We start from the raw sequence: 20,593 nt of genomic DNA on the forward strand, positions 1-20,593 counted from the left end.
GTAAATAATATTTTTAGTAACTTTTTTTTTAAAAAAAACTGAGGAACGTGGCTTTTGTTCTAATGTCTGGTGCAGAAGTCAGCTGGGTTCTCATCCCTGCTTCTGCAGAGTCTCTTGTGATACCATGCCTCTTGTAGCCTCTAGAAAACCCCACCACACCCTTTTGTGAGAATTGAATGTTTTTATGAAAATGGTTTTGTGGCCTTTCAGAGAACCGCTTCCCTGCACAGTCTAAACTTTCAAATACCCTCCTTAGAGATGAACATTTTAATATGATGCTTTAGACTTCATTAGTCTCAAGACATTTTAATCCATAGCCCTTATTCTTATTCTGAAAGTCCCGACATGTCTCTTCCCACCCCCATTTTGTTTACCAGACGCCCATCTGCCCTTGGGTGTCTTAACCCTGACAGAAGTCTTAACAGCACATCACACTGGCATCTTCTGAAGAGCCGAGCAAAGATTTACTAAAGGTGCCATCTAGTACCACTGTGAGCTTGCAGCCAGGTGTGACACTGTGTGTCACACTATAAATTGAGTTTAGCCAGGCTCTCCTATATCCGTTCGTAAGCTAAGTGTCACAGTACGTTGACTGAGTCTGATTCAGTCTATCTCGTTCACTCAGGATATGTCACAAATAGTTTGTTTCCTATTATCACAATATCAAATGTCAGATGACTCACTTATAATAACATTATTCTTATTCAGTTAACATTCACTTACTTGTATTCCAGTATGCTTTCTTTTGGGGGGGACGGGTACAGGGAGAAGGGATGAAGTAGTGTATCTGCTCCTGGTCCCTGAAAGTGTTACCACCTGTGAACGTCATCCTCCATGCGTCTCCATTCCGTTCACGGCTCTGTGAGAAAGAAGCTTGAGAACCACTGCTTTCATTCAGTTGCCCTTGTTTTACAGACGAGGGACTGGGACTCGGAAAATAAATTGCTTTACTCAAGGTCTCGCTGAAGTTTCAAGGAAGACCTTTACTGTAGTACTAGTGTTTTTCCCACTATTTTTAAGCCGTTTATAAGTTCTGCCTTACTCGGCAGTCTCAGTAGACTGGAAGTTTTAAACATCTACTGATTCATATTTATTTCTTGGCTACAGTTCCTATGAGGCAGAGATAGGAGATTTTGTTTCCTCCACAGCACTGAGCCTTTCAGATAGGATGGCAGGGAGAGGAGACGTGGGACCATGTCCAGAGACCAGGATATCCTACTGCTGAGAGAACCGTGCTCTTCTTCCCCCAGGGTGCTGCAGCTGATGAACCTGACAGATTCCCGCCTGGCTCAGGCAGGCAACGAGAAGCTAGAACTGGCCATGCTGAGCTTTTTTGAGCAGTTTCGAAAGATCTACATTGGGGACCAGGTGCAAAAATCCTCTAAGGTAACAGACTCTCAGTTGGCTGCATTGGTTCTCCCTTCTGCTTGTGGAATAGCTGATTGAGGAAATGACTGGTAACAATTCAGACAGTCTTCAGGTGCTACATATCAGGATAGTCTAAGTGTCTCTCTCAGTCTGTAGAATTTAGGCACTCATCAAAGAATGGACCCATTTCTCTAGTGTTCCATATACTTAAACAGCCAGTCACAACATCTCTTGGTGTCCCCAGAACTGTCAGTGTTCAGTCTCTGTGAATTGCTGTTCAGAACAGCAGAAGGTTTGACAGCCTTGGCATAAATTCAGGGTTGAAGGAAACTGGTGAGATAGCTCAGCATCTTTTCAGTAGTTTGTAATACTTAGAAACTAGCTTATCACTTCAGTAAAGATTTCCACAACATTGCGTCCATTTTCTTCCCACATCTTACCCCCTGAGTGAGGACAAAAACAGTACTGGGATGTGATTTTTCTAATCCAGATTTTCCGGTTACTTTCTCATAACACAACACCAGCTGTACCGCCGACTCTCTGAAGTTCTGGGCTTGAATGATGAGACCATGGTCCTAAGCGTCTTCATCGGAAAAATGTAAGTGTTTTGGCTTGCCATCAGCAAGAGTCCCTTGCGATCCTGTTGCAACTGTAAAATGTGATCTTGGCATTGTGCTGCCAGTGCCTTGGTATTCCAGCATTGATCGTTTGCGTCAGAAAATTGTGCATATGAGTGTGTGACAAGCTGTGCTTAGAGACATGGCCCGGCCCCAGAGCATTGCAGGCTTGTTCAGGCAGGGACTTAATTTTGTCCATGTAGAATGTCATCCATAGCCTCTGGGATCACAGGTGAACCCGTCACGGCGTTAGCAACATGGCCCTCCCTCCCGTGATGGGGCCCAGCCTCTCGCTTCTCCACCCTGCTGCCAGAGCTGCCCGCATGGGCATTCCCGTCTGGTGCTGATTTTCACCACTTGATGACAGGCTTGTTCCTCTCAGGAAGCATCACACCCTTGGAGTCTTGAATCTCCAAATTCTAGTGCTATTATTTGACTAATCTCAAAGTTGGAAGGAAAAAACTCCTAATTGGCCCTATTTTTGTTACTGTTTTTTTTTTTTTTTTAAGTTGTGCCCCTTTGTTTACATTTTCCCCTTTTTAGGAACTCAATTGACCAAAGCACACAATAGGAACCAAATTACCCAGGGCTGTGTGCAAAGTGACATTTTGCCTCCTTCCAACCATCACAATCCACATATCCATGAGCTGGTTGATATTTAAGATACAAACAGCAAAGGGGGTCTAAAGGACTCTGCCAGCCGAGAACCCCGACGCAAGGGCTACTAGAGTTCTGCAGCTGACAGTGGATGTGCAGGTGCAGAATTGCATACGTCTGCGTGTTATCACTGCCGCAGAAATCTCTTACCCTTGCTGCAGAAATCAGCCCTGGAGTGCCCCAGAATTCCAAGGGCCTGGGTATGGGCCAGTGTAGCTTTGGAACCAAGTAGTGAAGATTATCTGAAGGATAATTTTTCTAGTCAACCAAATGTAAGTACAGAGATTTTATACCCATTTTTTGTGGTTGTGATGTCTGTGGATTGGTGATGCAGATGTGTGGTGGTTCATGATGGGTAATTGTCTTCTCCCTCAAGGAACAGGCAAATCAAAAGTGTCTCCTGCTTTTTTTTCTTTTTGTCCTCCAGCATCACCAACCTGAAGTACTGGGGCCGCTGTGAGCCAATCACCTCCAAGACACTACAGCTCCTCAATGACCTCTCCATTGGATATCCTTTTCTCAGCCAGTTCTGGTGCACAGCAGGATCGGTGGTGTGCCGCCGTCTTAGAAATCATGGCTGCCTGCTCTTTCCACTTTAATGTAGCTTTCTCTGTACTTAAATATCTGCTGTTCTCCTAGGAGCTAAGGTTGCCCACACAGAATTCATGAATAATTCCAGATCCCAAAAATGAGCCAACCCACAAGATAATAGTTTACTGCAGATTTATTCCTGGCTGTCTCTAAGATCCCAAACTACCTAACAGATCTCTCTGATAGGCACACACTCTTTATGGCCAAGATTTTAGCCAAGTCCATCTCAATTTTCTATCTGCCTTTTGATAGAGGCAGCCTGATGACAAGCTTTGCAATAAGAGTACTGTCTGTGCTCCCTCTTGACTTGGACTAGGTCTGCTGGGAATTTTGTGTTGCTCTAGACAACCTTTCACAGCCACGGGTCTGCAGAAGAAGTAGATCCTAAAAGTACTCAATGACTTTTTTCTCAATTCTCCCAAAGATTATATAGAGCTAGTTCTATCCTAAATGCATAAGAGAGAAAGTTAATTCACCACAGTGGGTGCCTAAGTAGGGCTTTAGGGCTCAGTTCTCTCAGAATCCTTGTTAAGAAAAGCTACTTTAGGATATTCATGATTCTTGGGGAAACTACTGGGATTTATCTGTTTTCTTCCAGGTAGGAGTTTGGTGTGGGTGCTCTCTTCATCGGTCAGTGAGAGAACACATTTTTCCCTGTTGGCAGTGTCATGCTCGAAGTGGTTAAGAAGGATAAGATTCTCTGGGTATGGGATTCATAGTAAAGGAAAAAACTGTTCTTAGGTTGAAGTACAGTTTTATTGTGCATTAAAGATTCACACTTTCCTTGACCTCCTTCCTTTGCCTTTACATACAGTAGTGTAAGGAAACTAGTGAAGCTAAGTGCGGTGCAGTTCATGCTGAACAATCACACGGTGAGTGCGTTTAGTTCCTCTTCTACACCTGCGCTGCAGCCGCCCTACGGCACACGCTTGCTCGGCACACAAGGGAGATGTTCGGTTGGGCTCTGACGCCGCTGTAGCCAAAGACTTCTGACCCCTGCACCCTGCCCTCTTACCTTGTCATCACAGCTGCTCTTTGGGATCCAGACAGTCTGGATCTGAGTTAGGGGAAGTTGCCTACTGTTATTCATACTAACATAAGTTAGTTGTAGGTAACAGTAACAAATATTTTTTAAAAAAGTTTTTATGCCCTCATATCCCTGAGGAATGATGATATAGCCATTAGCTTGAAAGAGTTCAGTAGTTCTAAAATTATAGACTCTTGCATTCTGCAACACATTTTTATCATTTTAAATTGTTTTCTCTTTTTCAATAGAGCGAGCACTTTTCATTTTTGGGTATCAACAATCAGTCCAACCTGACTGACATGCGATGTCGGACTACCTTCTACACGGCACTTGGGCGTCTCCTCATGGTGGATTTAGGTACTGCAATAAATCCTAGAGGTTCATGAAGTAATCTGGCATTGTTCTAAATTTTTACTTGAGGATAGAAAACTAGATGTGGTGGGGTGGGGTGTCTTTTCTGTTATTTCAACAGTAACAAAACTTTCTGCAATAATAGTCTGATTTTGCCAAGAGTACTCACTCTGTCATGGTCCTGGTGACTGGAAAAGAATAGCAATACGCTCCTGAAGTTTTCAGCTAATGTGCGGTGGTTTTAAAATTCTACTCATATTTCTCATCTGTAAAATAAGGGAATTGGGAATTGAGATTCCTAAACACATCTTGTTGGCCTTATAACCCCTCCACCCCACATAGGGATGCAACCCACCCGAGACGGTCAGCAGAGCCTTGGATTTCCCACTCTCATAGAGCATGTGGTCCCAGAAGGCATAGCCCCTTTTCAGCTCTCACTGTGATATTAGCAGTTTGGAGTCAACTAATAACTGAATCAGAAGGGCATCATAATTCTGAGTTATTTAAATTTCATCCTACTACAATGACACAAAAAATTTTTTTAGGTTTATGAAAGTTTACTGAAAAGAAAAATATGAATAAGTCTCTACATGTACCTGATTCAAGTTTGAGCCTCACCTAGTTTCATACTCAGCGCTTTCTCAGCTGACGATAGTCCTCACTTAAGGAAAATAAATAAATACCATGGTACCTTATACACATACATCTGAATCTCTGATATTGTAATTCATTTTCAAAAATATTTGAACATTCCTGGACAAGATGATTTCTGCCATTTTCTAGTTTAAAAATTGTTCCTATATAGAAATTTTATTCTAAAATTATTACTAATACTTGCTGGGGTAATAAAGACCCCTTGATTTAGGCCAGTGGTCAGCAAACTCATTAGTCAGCAGAGCCAAATATCAACAGTACAATGATTGAAATTTCTTTTGAGAGCCAAATTTTTTAAACTTAAACTATATAGGTAGGTACATTCCTTATCCAGGTAGTGCCCGCCCGTGGTATTTTGTGGAAGAGCCACAGTGGCTTGCGAGCCACAGTTTGCTGACCAGGGTTTAGGCTAAGATCTGCTCATCTTTCATACCATCTTACTGCCACACACACACAGCTTTGACTTGTGTGTATTGGGGCCACATCCTGCTTGTTTCCCTTTCAGGAGAGGATGAAGACCAGTATGAGCAGTTCATGCTGCCACTCACAGCAGCGTTTGAGGCTGTGGCTCAGATGTTTAGCACGAATAGTTTCAATGAGCAAGAGGCAAAGGTGAGTCCTTCAGCCACCGGCTGGGCAGCTTCTGGTCGAGCACAGTCCCTGATAGAGACCAGATTAGCTAGCAGGGCAGAAAATAGTGCTTATCCATAAATTTTCTCAATTTAACTTTTTATTTAATCTCCCGGACTCCTGGGATCTTAAAATAGAAGAGCCGGTATGGATTTGTAAACTCTGTTTACATTCAAGTGTGTTCTTAAGCAGCCTTAGAATTTTTATTTTCCTAAGTTTTTAAATATATGAGCATAAAGTTATTTTACGATTTTGCATTGCCTTGTTCATCTCTGCTGTGTCCTTGGCTTCTGCCCCTTTTCCACTTCTAGTGCTCCGCATTAGTGCTTCCTCTCTGTTTCTGTACCTATCCTGCCGGAGAGGGCTTAGTTTCGGTAATCTTTGCAATTTTTTTTTTTGTTATTTTAGCTCTATTTTACCTGTGCTTTGTATTTTAGTCATTTCTACTTTTCACTTTTATTTTCATATACGTATATTTCTTGGGGTTACTGTATTCTAACTTGTTCTAATTTAACTTTTCAGCCCTTATTTCCTAATGTAACCATTTAAGACTTAAATGTCCTTCTAGGTATATCATTCCAGAAATTGTTATTTTTTAAATTGTGGTTAAAACGCATAATAAACAATTCACTGTGTAACCATATTTAAGTATATGGCATTAAGTAAGTAACACGTGAAGCAGCTGTCCAGAAGTTTTGATATGTAACATTTATTATCATTCAGTTTTTGTCTTTTCTAATTTTCATTAAGATTTCCTTGACAAGTGAGTCATTCAGAAGGGTTTATGAATTTCCATTTATTTGGAATTTTAAAGTTAACCTTAGTTATTGATTATTGGCTTTCACAATTGTCATTTTTAGATTTTTGCTTTCCTCATCTTTTTACTTCATGCACATCTGCTTTCCTTACCTGTAGATCTCTGTACCAAGACCAGCAGACACTGTGCCATTCATATTTATGGGACATTTTTGTAGTGTTCATGACACTGAGGCTGAATTTTAGAGCCACCAAATTACCAGGGGTATTGTCCCCCAAAATGCCAGGCTTTCCCTGACATTCTAAGATTCTCCTTTTTCATCTTTAGAAACCCTCTTCGTTTTCTATCTCAAAGTCAGCAGGGATGTCAGAAAGCAACACCACTTGGTCCACTTCTCTCTCCTGTTTTAGGGTCTGAGATAGGTACCATTCAAAGCTAAGTTAGTGTGGAACATCTCAGTAATGTAGGCTAGAGTGACAACCAGTATCTGGGATAACTGAGGGATATCAGTGAACATCAGCCCTTTTCCCCATCACATTAGTTCCATAAAAAGCAAGGAAAATTAATGAAAAGAACTATCGTGGCCATGAACTACAACTATACCTTATCTTTGTCATGCTTCATGTAACAAGTCTTTTAGATTGACCATGTTTTAAACTTTAAAATTGAGTCCATGGTAACAGTTTAGGAATAGAACTGTTTGCTTAAAGCAGGCTGTTAGCAGAAGTAGTCATATTTAACAATGAGTCCAGATACACAAATGTGCTACCTCCTTGTGCCTACTGTTGACTGTTAGCTTTTAAGAGCAGTTTTATTCCTGTTCAGAGCCCACAAGTAAAAGTTCTGTTGAGAAAGAAGGCATTGGATTTGGAGCACTGATGCTTTGAGCCTTAATGCTAGCCCTCTTGCCAGCCCTCTTGCCACCAACAGCATGACTGTAGGCAAGTTATTTGACCTCTCTGGGCCTCAGTCTCTGTTTCTGAAAAAGAATAGTAAGGTACTTTTCAGCTCCAAGATTCAGTACATCAGTGTTGTTCCCAAGAGCCATGTAGACCCTTTGTCTTCTGGCAGGGTCTGCATTTGAGGTCATGCTGCTGCTAGACCTTTGTGTCCTTCAGTTTGTGCCACAAACTGAGGTTTGTGGTGACTCTTCCGCCTCTTTTTTGCTTTTGGCGGTTTGTTTGTTTGTTTGTGTTTGTTTTCTACCTCTTCTTGAATAAGCTTTTCTACTTTTTACATGAGTTATCACATCACTATCTGAAAACTTTGTCAGCCTCTATTTTGCTGTGATGCGCCAGGGACTGTCCTTTTTCTTGGTATAACAAGATTCTAAAACTAATTTACCAAGGGAAAAGATTTCATTCTTGTATGGAAGAGATTGATTCTGAGTATTTGGGAAGGAGTATTTGTTGAACAGTGGGAAGAAGAATTTGATTACAGATATGTGAAGTCCCTGTCAGGTTCTCATAGGTGTGCTTTTCTTGTTTTAACATATTTTTGCCTTCTACCACAGCGAACTCTAGTTGGCCTAGTAAGAGACCTGAGAGGGATTGCTTTTGCCTTCAATGCCAAGACCAGCTTCATGATGCTGTTTGAATGGATGTATCCTAACACGTATCACAGCTAGCCTTCACTGGAATTTGAAGGTGTGATGGGGTCATCAGGGAAGGAGGCAAGGGGAGGAGCGATGAGGCAAAGAAGGTGACGAGTTTCCAAGAAGGCCTGCCACGTAAATGTCTTGTAGCCCGCTGTTCCATAGTGGTTTAATGATGAACTGCCGTCTGCTCTCGTCTTCAAGATCAGGAAAGGAATGAGGTGCTTTCCCAGCTTCTCTTTTGAGTCCCAGGTATAAATGCCTGTGAAACTGTCCCACCATCGAATGCTGCACATGAATTTTGCTCTACGTAAGAAAGACATTTCAATCTACTAAAAAGATAGAGCATTGCTAGGAATCAGAAAGTCTAACCACACTGACTTCTAATTTGAACAAATCATTTTAAATCTAATTGCCCATGTTTCTCCAATAATTACATAACAGAAATAGCTGAATCCCTATTGATAATACCACAAGTGGTGAGAGAGTAATGACAATGTGAAACACGTGCTATTCAGGATAACAGCATTATGTAAATTACAGTGTATTATTAGATACCTTTTACAAGTTAAAGGACACAAAATTACTTTAGCACTTTCTGGTTAGAAAGACTTGAAGATTAGCAAATAAGAGACAGGAGTTAGAGAACTGACAGTTTATACTTGGCCAGAGCTAAGAGATTATTTTAAATTCTGCACCTTTCTGGATTCAGAATTCTTCCTTAGCTTTTCATTTACAGATACCCATCCTACATGCCAATTCTCCAGCGGGCAATTGAACTATGGTACCATGATCCAGCCTGTACCACACCTGTGCTCAAGCTGATGGCTGAATTAGTTCATAATAGGTAAGGAGGAGAGAGATTTTAAAAGGGTACAACTCCCCTTTTATCTGAGACAGCCCTAAGAGAATGTGCTTTATCTAGTGTTTTGGCCAGAATGTGAAAGGTAAATGTATTTCACTGCGATCAAAGTTCAAAAACCTCTAAAAGTTTTATGTGTGTATGTTTTTGTCTGAAAGAAGGGTGTCCCAGCCACACAAAGCCACAGCGGCTTGCAGGAAATAAGTCACTTTAGAAAAAGTCTCGGCCCTGGCCGGTTGGCTCAGTGGTAGAGCGTCGGCCTGGCGTGCAGAAGTCCCGGGTTCGATTCCCGGCCAGGGCACACAGGAGAAGCGCCCATCTGCTTCTCCACCCCTCCCCCTCTCCTTCCTCTCTGTCTCTCTCTTCCCCTCCCACAGCGAGGCTCCATTGGAGCAAAGATGGCCCAGGCGCTGGGGATGGCTCCTTGGCCTCTGCCCCAGGTGCTAGAGTGGCTCTGGTCACAACAGAGCGATGCCCCGGAGGGGCAGAGCATCGCCCCCTGGTGGGCAGAGCGTCGCCCCTGGTGGGCGTGCCGGGTGGATCCCAGTCGGGCGCATGCGGGAGTCTGTCTGACTGTCTCTCCTCGTTTCCAGCTTCAGAAAAATACAAAAAAAAAAAAGAAGAAGAAAAAAATAGAAAAAGTCTCACAGTGTACATTCTTGTGCGAAGTGGGTTTGATTTCCATGCCCATGCAGAAAAGTTAACATTTTTTAATGATGCTATGTCTATCATGGTCCATAGGGACAATTGAGAGTGAGGCAGGATACATTAGAATATCTTTTTTATTTTTAATTGATTTAGAGAGAGTTGGGGGGGACATTGATCTGTTCTGCTTAGTTGTGCCTTCATTGGTTGCTGCTTGTATGTGCGCCCTGACTGGGATGAAACCTGTAATCCTGGCATACTGGGATGGCACTCCAACCGAGCTACCCAGCCAGGCTAGAATACCCTTTCTTAAGAAAGGTGTTTTTTAGACAAATTACAGCTGGATCAGTAAAGATTTACTTTAAAAGAAAATGAGAGGCCCTGGCCGGTTGGCTTAGCGGTAGAGCGTCGGCCTGGCGTGCGGGGGACCCGGGTTCGATTCCCGGCCAGGGCACATAGGAGAAGCGCTCATTTGCTTCTCCACCCCCGCCCCTCTTTCCTCTCTCTCTCTTCCCCTCCCGCAGCCAAGGCTCCATTGGAGCAAAGATGGCCCAGGCGCTGGGGATGGCTCCTTGGCCTCTGCCCCAGGCGCTAGAGTGGCTCTGGTCGTGGCAGAGCAACGCCCCGGAGGGGCAGAGCATCGCCCCCTGGTGGGCAGGGCGTCGCCCCTGGTGTGCATGCCGGGTGGATCCCGGTCGGGCGCATACAGGAGTCTGTCTGACTGTCTCTCCCCATTTCCAGCTTCAGAAAAATACAAAAAAAAAAAAAAAAGAAAGAAAGAAAAGAAAAAAGAAAATGAGAAGAGCTCTGGCCGATTGGTTCAGTGGTAGAGCATTGGACTGACATGTGGATGTCCCAGGTTCAATTCTCTGTCAGGGCACACAGAAAAAGTGACCATCTGTATTCCACCCCTCCCCCTTCTCTGTTTCTCTCTCTCTCTCTCTCTCTCTTTCTCTCTCACCCTCCCTTTCTATTCCTCTTTCTCCCTGCCTCTCCCTCTCTCTCTCCCTCTGTCTCTTTCACTCTTGCTTCCCTTCCCGTAGCCATGGCTTGATTAGTTTGAGCACATCAGCCCTGGATGCTGAGGATGACTCCATGGAGCCTCCACCGCAGGTGCTAAAAGCAGCTCAGTTGTGAGCATGGCCCTAGATGGGCAGAGCATTGGCCTCAGAGAGGGGTTGCTGGGTAGATCCCGGTCAGGGCTTTTTTGGGAGTCTGTCTCTCTATCTCCCCTCCTCTCACTTGGAAAAGAATTAAGAAAAAAAAAAGTTTTCAAAATTCTAAATTGTTAGATTTTCCCAGTGATTTAGGGATGGAGGAAAAGAAAAATTCAGCACTTTAACTTAACCAGGATTTCAGGTCTGTGTATCTACCTCTCGTGGCACTCCTGAGAGGATAATATTTAAAACTACCTTGGTGAGGGGGCAGGTGATATTCAGTGAGGTCGTTGCTTCCTATGAGGCTTCTAGTCAAGAGTTACTCATTTATAAAGTAGATATTTGAGAGCATCTACTCTTTGCCAGGCAGTTTCCTAGCTATTGTGCCAGAGAAAACGTCTGCCCTCTTAAATGTTACATTCTAGGGGGACGACAAACGGTAGAACAAGTAAGGACCATCATCTTAGACAATAGAAAGGGCTGGGAAACAAATAAGCTACTAAAGCAAAGGAATTGAAGGAGAAGGGGTCAGAGAAGCCCTCTCAGGTGATATTTAAGTTGGGATCTGAGAGACAAGGAAGGTTCTGTGTGCCCTGCAGAGCAATGGGAAAGAGCATTATAAACAGAAAACAGCTGCAAAAGCCCTGATATAGGATGAACTTGTGGGGACTTGAGACAGAAAAATGCCACTGAGGACACATGCTGAATGAGGGGCACCTGGTAGGCAAGCCACGCAGGGGTGGAGGCCAGGGCCTGTTGGTGCCGCAACAGTGAAAAATGGGCATGCATTCTCATTTCTGTGGGAAGCTGCCGAAGTATTTTAAGCAAGTACAGTAATTAAAGTGATCTCATTCACATTATGTAAAGGCACCATACCCTCTATCACATGAAGAATGGGGCTGTATGGGGGGAGAGTGGGAGCAGGATCATAGAGGAACTAGAAGGATTTGGGGCATGTTGTAGAGCTAGGTAGTGAGGGAGTCAGCCTGGAGAAGGAAGGAAAGAACTGAGGACTACTGGGTGTGAGATCTTACAGTGAGAGTCAGTGAGGTTCATTAAAAGGCAGAGCAAACTAAATGAGAGTTACTCTGGTCTAGGGAACAGTCAGGAACTCAAAACTCAGATTGTTTTAAAATGCTTGCCTTCCCTGCCTGACTTGTAGCATTCACGGTCCCTTTGCGTCTGCTCACCGTACAGAGGTAACGATGCACGCACCCTCCCTCAGCTGCCACTGAAGCAGTAAAGGTAAATGTAGACGAATGTCTGAAGGCTGTGATTCAGTACTGCCAGAAAGTGACGGTGGTCAAAGCTCTGCCTTCATCTAATAAAACTGAGAACTTAAAGAGACTAATTTTATCTACTGCGTCATTTTTGTTTCCTTTGAATGTTTTCAATTTGAGCAGTGGAATTTGAATCTAATGTGTTGGTCTTTAAGATATAAGCTCTGTCACTGGTTAAATGTCCTTGATGAACTTGGTTATTTCACAGTGGGATAGGTAATCTGCACATTAGTGCAGAAAGAATCTCCTTAGGTCGTCAGATGAGAGCCTGCAGTAGCCCAACTTCAGCAATATGTCTCTTGACCTGCTCCCCTTCTGTTCTCTGCCCAGATCCCAACGACTGCAGTTTGATGTCTCCTCCCCCAATGGCATCTTACTCTTCAGAGAAACTAGCAAGATGATTACGATGTACGGTGAGTGCTCCATCAGCACACTGGTGCGTGGTCTCAGGCCAGCTCTGCCGTCACCAGGTCAGCACTTCCAGGTGTGCTGGGCTGCTCAGTGTGTGTCACAGTGCCAGCTGGCCTTTGCAGTAAAAGAATTGAGTTTTTATTTAAACTGTCCATTGTAACATGAGTAAATAAATCAAAAATCACATGTCTTACTCAGGCAATCGTATCCTGACACTAGGAGAGGTTCCAAAGGATCAGGTTTATGCACTGAAGCTCAAAGGTATCTCCATCTGCTTCTCCATGCTGAAGGCTGCTCTCAGTGGGAGCTATGTCAACTTTGGAGTCTTCCGTCTCTATGGAGACGATGCCCTGGACAATGCACTCCAGACCTTTATCAAGCTGCTCCTCTCCATTCCCCACAGTGATCTGCTGGTAAGCCTTATGCTTCACGGACAGGCCCTAGCCCTGCATGATCAGTCTTGTCTTGGCCCGAGAGCACGATTGAGCAGTTCTCTGGAGAACTGTAAGCTTGCTCCAACTGGGTGTTTTGTTTTCCACCTGAAGGGAATGGGTTCTTGTATCTAAGGTCTTGCTCCCTGCATGCTGAGGTACTCAGTGCCTAAGATGATTTTCATTTTCCTGTTCTCCTACAGGATTACCCCAAGCTCAGCCAGTCTTACTATTCACTACTGGAAGTCCTGACGCAGGACCACATGAACTTTATCGCAAGCCTAGAACCTCACGTCATCATGTATATTCTCTCTTCCATATCTGAAGGACTCACTGCACTTGGTAGGCACCTGGCTGTGGGTTTGTCTTGGCCACTGAACTGAACAGAGTCTTACCCCAGTATCTGAAGAGTGGCTGCTCTGGGGAGCTGGCCTCTGACAGAGCACATGCTCATGGTGCGTGCTGGCCCAGCAGATAACTACTGATCCCTCCCAAGGGCCAGGCATGTGCTGGGCTTGAGGATGCAGTGATTAGTAACACATAGTCCCTGTCCTTTAGAAGCTTTTGTCTGTGAATGAAACAGACATGTTGACAACTGCCTGTTCACTTACCCAGGACAGTAGCAGGGATTCCGAAGTGCTACGGGAGCCCTCAGGAAGCACCCCTAAACTCCTAGGTTTCAGTGGGTTCAAGGAATGCTGACGAAAATAACTGGTATCAAAGTGTAACCCTAAAAGCTGGACAGATGTTACCAAGTTAATGGGGGAGGTTTTGCAGGAATAGGTACCACAAGTACTAGCACCTAGAGGCAAGAAGGACCCAGAACTCTAGATGACTCACACCCATGCAGAAGAGAGTGAGAGGAATGAAACTGGCAGGGGAGATGGGCAGGGCACATCCAGAGGTCACAGAGCCCTTCAGCCAAATCGGGGTCAGGGGAGAGCTTTGCACAGCCGCTCTGTAAGCTTTGCCGTTCTGCTCCGGCTGGTTCCTTTCAGGCGACCGTTTCATCCCCAGGATGCCATCCACTGATCTTAATATGTGTTCAGAGACTAAAATACATTTTCATATTAGGCTGAGTAAAACATAAATAGGGAGATTAAGTCAACTGCCAAGTACTGATGTTACCTACTGATGCATAGAATGACTTTGGAGTTGACTGCTGGGGTAGTCACCACCTCTGTGCACCTGTCTGCTGTGCATTTATGTCCAGTGGGCTGCACAGCCATGGTGCAGGCAGTCCAGCAGGGAGCAGACCCTGCTTTAGAAGGCTGCTTTATAGCTTCTTAAAAATGGAGGGACTTCTGCACAAACAGAACGGAATGGTCTACTATTGTAAGGGTTCGTCATGTAGTGCCCTGGCCTAAGCCTCTCCCGGTCAGAGCTCTGTCCACAGGCTATGTTGCAGAGTCAGCTTTGCGAAGTGCCTCCTCCACCCCAACAAACTACACGTTGGCAGCTATACTAAGCTGGGTGTGGGCTTACACTCAGATTTCTCGGATTGTAATCACAGCCCTTCCAATCACTAGTAGTGTGATCTTCAGACAAGTCACTTAACCTCTCCGAACTTTGGTTTACTCATTTGTAAAATGGAACACCTAGCTCCTGGAGTTCTCAAGAGGATAAATTAGAGATAATATTTATAAAACCCTTAGCATGACATCTGGCAAAGTGGTAGTACTTTCTACATATGAGCTATTTTTTTTTCATGAAATAGAAGACATACATCCACACTGCATTGAGTCAATAATTTTAGTAATATTTGTATTATCATACATTCACTTTCAGACTTAGAATTTGACCTATGTTAAGGGTGAGAGGTTAACACAAAGCATCCTGAGCAATGGCCTTGGCTGAACCAGTCAGAGTTTTCAATCTGACCAAGTACCTCTGGGATCTCAGCCAAGGGCAGTTATATTTGCCCAAGTCACCATCAGTAGCTCAGTGTTCCTGCTCTTTCCCACCCCAACCCCTCTTTCTCCCAGACACCATGGTCTGCACAGGCTGCTGCTCCTGTCTGGACCACATTGTGACATACCTCTTCAAGCAGCTGTCACGCAGCACCAAGAAGAGGACCACACCGCTGAACCAGGAGAGTGACCGCTTCCTGCACATCATGCAGCAGCATCCAGAGATGATCCAGCAGGTAAGGAGTGTGAGGGGAGTAGGCAGGGGTGTCCCACAGGCAAGAACCTCCCTTTGAGAGAGAGGAGGCCAAGCAAGATAATGAGTCTGGGCCCTGGCCAGGTAGCTCAGCTGGTTAGAGCATCATCCCAACACACCAAGGTTGCGGGTTTGATCCCCAGTCAGGGCACATCCAAGATTTGACCAGTGAATACACAGATAACCTGTGCTTTGGTCCTGTCATGTGAGCACTGTCCTCCTTCCATGATAGTGATTTTGCCTACCCATGGCTGTAATTAGAGCATGTTTTAGCAGTTTCCAGTCCTAAAGCTTGTTACTCCCATATCTCATCTTTGTATACATTATTCTCTAAGGATGCAGTGAAGTAATTCATATTCCCCTCACATCCACAAAGTGTCACAAAGCTGTCCCCTCTGACATAAGTGCAAGGAGCCATAGTGCAAGGTGACTTTGCACTAGCATCATTTCTTGACCGGTCCCATTTCCTACAGATCAGGATAAACTGGGAAAGTTCATTTTTAAATGAATTATCAAACCAATTTAAGGAACAGGAAAGAAAATGTCTTAGAAGACAAACGTACCGTATAATAGAAAATTAAAATGAAGCTGCATAAAATATTTGCCTGATTCACCCTAGACAGAAAGGGCTTCCACCGTGTGAGCTCCTGTGTTTGGAACCCGTGATTCTGGCTTGGTTAGCCACCACTAGGTCACTGCCCCAGGTTCTCCATTTCCAGATGCTGTCAACGGTGCTGAACATCATCATCTTTGAAGACTGCAGGAACCAGTGGTCGATGTCCCGACCCCTCCTTGGCTTGATACTCCTTAATGAAAAGGTAAGCGAGCCAGCTCCCTGAGGCCCACCCAGGTCTAGGAGCAGGGTAGGTGTGCGTTTTCCAGGACACCAAGAAACGGAAACATCCACGATGAGAGGGAAAGCAGCCCATTTCCTAAGCACATCGTACTCGTGCTAGAAAAACACGTAACCACTACATGTTAGAAGTCAGCAGGGGTGGCAGGTCAGACAGAAGTAAAGGATGAGGAAGTGTTACCCGGAGATCAGAGCGCCTGCCACCTAAGCTCTAGTTCCAGCTCTGCTGTAAACAAGTCAAGCTCTCTATAAAAGAATCTGTTCGTAGGACACAGAGTGTTTACAAAGTTTAAGTTCTTGATGATAAAGTGCTTGCTTGAATTTTAAAAAAGAAAAAATATCCAATCTTAGTAGATAGTGCATTCTCCTTGGAGAAGAACACTCCTTCAAGGCTGCAGATGGTGGAGGGCTAATCTGCCTTTCCCCCCTTCTCTCCCTCCCCTATCTCTCTCCCGGCCCCACAGTACTTTTCCGACCTAAGGAACAGTATCGTAAATAGCCAGCCTCCAGAGAAGCAGCAAGCTATGCATCTGTGTTTCGAAAACCTGATGGAAGGCATAGAGCGAAATCTTCTAACGAAAAACAGAGACAGGTGAGTGTGATGGGCCCTGTCAAGAAATCCTCGGCAATTGTCTTTCAAATCATTGAACAAGGGAGATGCCATGCCTCTTAGAGGCCGTTGAAGCAGTGCTGTCCCACAGAAAAACAAGCCACATCAGTACTGTTAAATGTTCTAGAAGCCACGTTATAAAAGGTAAAAAGAAACAAATAATATTTTAAATATATTTAAGCCACTGTATCAAAAATATTGCTACTTTGTAATCAACATTTTAAATTGAAACTATTTAAATTCTCTATTGTACTAAGTTCAAGGTCCTGTGTATTTCCTACTTACCATGGCATCTCAATTCAGATGATAAATTTTCATCAGAAATATTTGAGTTGTATTTAGATTTTATAAAATTGACAGATGTCAAGGTAGATTTCCATGTTGAAACTGTTCCAAACATACTTAGTTCTCTAGTAGCTGAATTGAATGACAGATTTTTCTAAATTTTTAAATTTTATTTTAAAGATAGCATTTTAATTTAAAATTCAGGTGTAGTTGGGGACTGAATTTTAATTTCATTTCATTTGAATCAGTTCTTTGATTGCACAAGGATATACAGTAGTCCCTCATCTATTGCGGGTATTAGGTTCCAGAACCCCCATGAAAATCCACGAAGTAGTGACCTTATATTTATTTAATTATTTATATATATATTTTTTAAGGCTTTATAAACCTTCCCCACACTCTTATAAACCTTCCCACACTGTTATTAACCTTTCCCACACTTATTTTGCTTATTTTACTGCAAAAATAATTAAAATAACAAATACATAAAAATACTATATACTGCAAAATCCCGTGATAGAGCAAAAATCTGCAATACAAAATTAAATATATACAACTTTTTTTTTTTTTTTTTTTTTTTGTATTTTTCTGAAGCTGGAAACAGGGAGAGACAGACAGACTCCCGCATGTGCCCAACCGGGATCCACCCGGCATGCCCACCAGGGGGCGACGCTCTGCCCCTCCAGGACGTCGCTCTGTTGTGACCAGAGCCACTCTAGCGCCTGGGGCAGAGGCCAAGGAGCCATCCCCAGCGCCCGGGCCATCTTTGCTCCAATGGAGCCTCGCTGCGGGAGGGGAAGAGAGAGACAGAGAGGGGAAAGAGAGGGGGAGGGGTGGAGAAGCAGATGGGCACTTCTCCTGTGTGCCCCGGCCGGGAATCGAACCCGGGACTTCTGCACGCCAGGCCGACGCTCTACCACTGAGCCAACCGGCTTGGGCCAGATATATACAACTTAAAAATCCGTGATACAGTGAGACTGTGAAAAGTGAACCACAATATGGCTAAGGCGACTGCAACTCAAGTGCTAGGTAGCCACATGGCTAGCAACTACCGTACTGGGTAGCCCAGCTCTTTACCGTAAGTCTCTTGGCATTAAGAGATAAGATGGTTTCATCCTCTTCCTTTGTGAAAGTTACTTCCTGCTTCTGTCACTGAGATTCCTTTTGTGCTGCCATGAACCCAAGGTGGTCCTCAGCCCCAGATATGACCAGGTCTCGAGGCCTGCCATGAAGTTGCAAGTAGGAGGAGACACAACTAGCCCAACTTTCCCTTAGTCTTAAGACATATTTACTAACCTTAGAAACAGAACCCACAAATTCATACGTTTGGCTTCTCAGTAGCCCCTTGTCTGCTAGAAACCTTGTAGGCAAAGACCTTCCCCTTCCCCCCTACTCCCGCAACCTATGTGCGTCTTCTCTTAGGTTCACCCAGAACCTGTCAGCATTCCGTCGGGAAGTCAACGACTCGATGAAGAATTCCACTTATGGTGTGAACAGCAATGATATGATGAGCTGACCCCTCCTTGGACTCTACCTGTACAGAGCAGCGTCCTTTTGGTCTGGCCCAGAGGGTGAACAATTAACTGGAGAGAGGGCCTGACCTGGCTCCCTCTTCCAGGGGTGTGGGGAATATGGCAAAGGTCAACTAGCTGTTTCCCCAGGGAATTAGGGGTGTGAGTGCACTCACTAGGGGGCAGGGCACTGCTGGTTCTTAGGGGATGGGGTGGGAAGGGTGGTGGGAGGAGATAGACACAAATATGTGAGACTCCAGCCCCTTCTCCTGGGGCCACCCAATGGCGGAGAACCCCAATGTCCTGCCACAACCTGCCTTGTAAAAACATGTACATTTTTTCATAACATTTTGAACAAGGTTTATATTGACTCAAGTTTAAAAAAAAAGTATGACTGAAAAATTTTTACAGAGTCTAGTGCACCAATGCTGATGTGAGGGGTTGTGTATGCGAGTGAGGAAAAAATGTGTATTCTGGTGGCCTGAAGCTTTACTGGACGAAGATGTGTGAACGTGCAGAGATATATTTAGTGACAGTGTAGAGAGGCAAAAAGAAAAGTAAAAATTCCAAATGTATATTTTTTCTTATTGCCCTTTCCTTGACCCCCAAATTATCACTTCCTGTTCCTGCGTTACCCTTGTTATTAGGAACTCTAAGCCATGCGGAACACCACCCTCCCCCTGCAACCATAGATGCTGCCCTAGGTCCCTCGGCCTCCTGCAGTGACACAGCTCCAGCTAAAAGTGTTTGGTGTTCTTAGCTTCATCCTTCTTCCCACTTTGCTTATCCTCATCCTCAGACAGATGCCTCTTGCTTTTAAAAGTCGGGTGTAACTCTGATTTAGGGTTCTTGGTCTCTGCGAAGGTGGAGACCGGACAGGACTGAGCCAGTTGCTCTCCTGTGGAGCGATGTGGGTGAGTCCACCAGAAGCCCAGCTGCGTGTGGCCAATAACTTTTAGTCTTCCCCAGCCCTGAGGCAGTGTGTGTGGAGGTGTGCGTGTGGATATTTATATATGTACCCTGCACCCGTGAATGTATGACCTGGAGGAGGTTACTACAGTGGAGGGGTTCTTAATGACAAGGTCTGCCTAGCATGAAGTATTTAACATTCTCCCACACCCATAAAAATATACATTTTTATAAAATGAAAACCATAATAAATGTTTTGAATATTAAAAACAAATTAACCTACAGAGGAAATTAAATGGAGAAAGCTATTTGCCTTGTACTTTTTCCACAATTGTTGCTGCTAGTTATACGCATCTCTAGTTCAGCTCTTGCCCATGGGACACTCATCAGTTAGGTTTTATTTTTATTTCTCTCCTCTGCCCCCAGAAACAAATCTATTGATTTTTTTCTTCCTTCTCCTTTGGCGACTGTTTGGTGAATCCTTTCTTGCGTGGTCAGGTTGCGGATAGACTTGTAAGGATGTTTGCTGCATACAGTGTAAGCATTGTGACCGCCAATAAACTTCAATGGTTTCTACTGACCTGGTGTCTGGAGGGACAAGTCTCACTTTAAACACATGAAGGTGTTGGAAACATGCATTCTTATAAGCCAATGGACGGCAGAGATTCCTCAACCTTGTAAAATTAACTTCTCATTGGATTAAGTCTGACTCTATTTCTTCTAAAAGTATGATTGGTTTAGGTGGTACACATAATACAGTTTAATCAGCAGTAAAGACTATTGTACTTTTTTTTTTTTCATTTTAAACAAGGTTCGTATATATTCAAGCTTAAAAACAAAAAGTATGACTAAAAAATGTTTACAATCTGGTGCACCAGTGCTGATGTGAAGGGTTATGTAGGTGAGGAAAAAATGTGCACATTTACAGACATGCTCTTGCCCACTACCATGAAGGGAAGCCACTCCAGTTCCTTCCCAGCTCCCAGGGAACAGCGTGCCACCAGCGGAGAAGTAGTTTCAGAAAGCCCAGATTCATTCATGTTCTGACATCTGCTCCTCTAATGTGGATTAGAACCTGATAAGTTCAAGGACAAAGTGTTAGATTCTAAAATACTAGATTTTTCAAATGAAGCACGTCATAGTTAACAGGGACTGCTTCTCATCCTCACGCTATGTAGTACCTAGGAATGAGTGAATATGATTGCTGGGAACATAGAAAAAGGTTAAGGT

The 20,593-nt window shown here is 44.1% G+C and overlaps 1 protein-coding gene across 1 annotated transcript in view; it reads left to right on the forward strand.

The window, feature by feature from the left end:
- Nucleotides 1–19,943, forward strand: part of XPO7 (exportin 7) — a 40,236-nt gene extending 20,293 nt beyond the window's left edge. The window contains exons 14-28 of the mRNA XM_066351117.1: nt 1,251–1,386; nt 1,893–1,966; nt 3,070–3,150; nt 4,042–4,105; nt 4,509–4,617; nt 5,771–5,877; nt 8,166–8,254; nt 8,986–9,093; nt 12,521–12,603; nt 12,800–13,014; nt 13,236–13,374; nt 15,018–15,178; nt 15,915–16,013; nt 16,513–16,640; nt 18,366–19,943. Coding sequence (XP_066207214.1) covers nt 1,251–1,386; nt 1,893–1,966; nt 3,070–3,150; nt 4,042–4,105; nt 4,509–4,617; nt 5,771–5,877; nt 8,166–8,254; nt 8,986–9,093; nt 12,521–12,603; nt 12,800–13,014; nt 13,236–13,374; nt 15,018–15,178; nt 15,915–16,013; nt 16,513–16,640; nt 18,366–18,459 — 1,687 coding nt within the window. The 3' untranslated portion in view covers nt 18,460–19,943. The remainder of the gene's footprint in view (nt 1–1,250; nt 1,387–1,892; nt 1,967–3,069; nt 3,151–4,041; nt 4,106–4,508; nt 4,618–5,770; nt 5,878–8,165; nt 8,255–8,985; nt 9,094–12,520; nt 12,604–12,799; nt 13,015–13,235; nt 13,375–15,017; nt 15,179–15,914; nt 16,014–16,512; nt 16,641–18,365) is intronic.
- Nucleotides 19,944–20,593: the final 650 nt, after the last annotated feature.

Source organism: Saccopteryx leptura, chromosome 1 (genome assembly GCF_036850995.1).
Source record: "Saccopteryx leptura isolate mSacLep1 chromosome 1, mSacLep1_pri_phased_curated, whole genome shotgun sequence".
Lineage (NCBI taxonomy): Eukaryota > Metazoa > Chordata > Mammalia > Chiroptera > Emballonuridae > Saccopteryx > Saccopteryx leptura.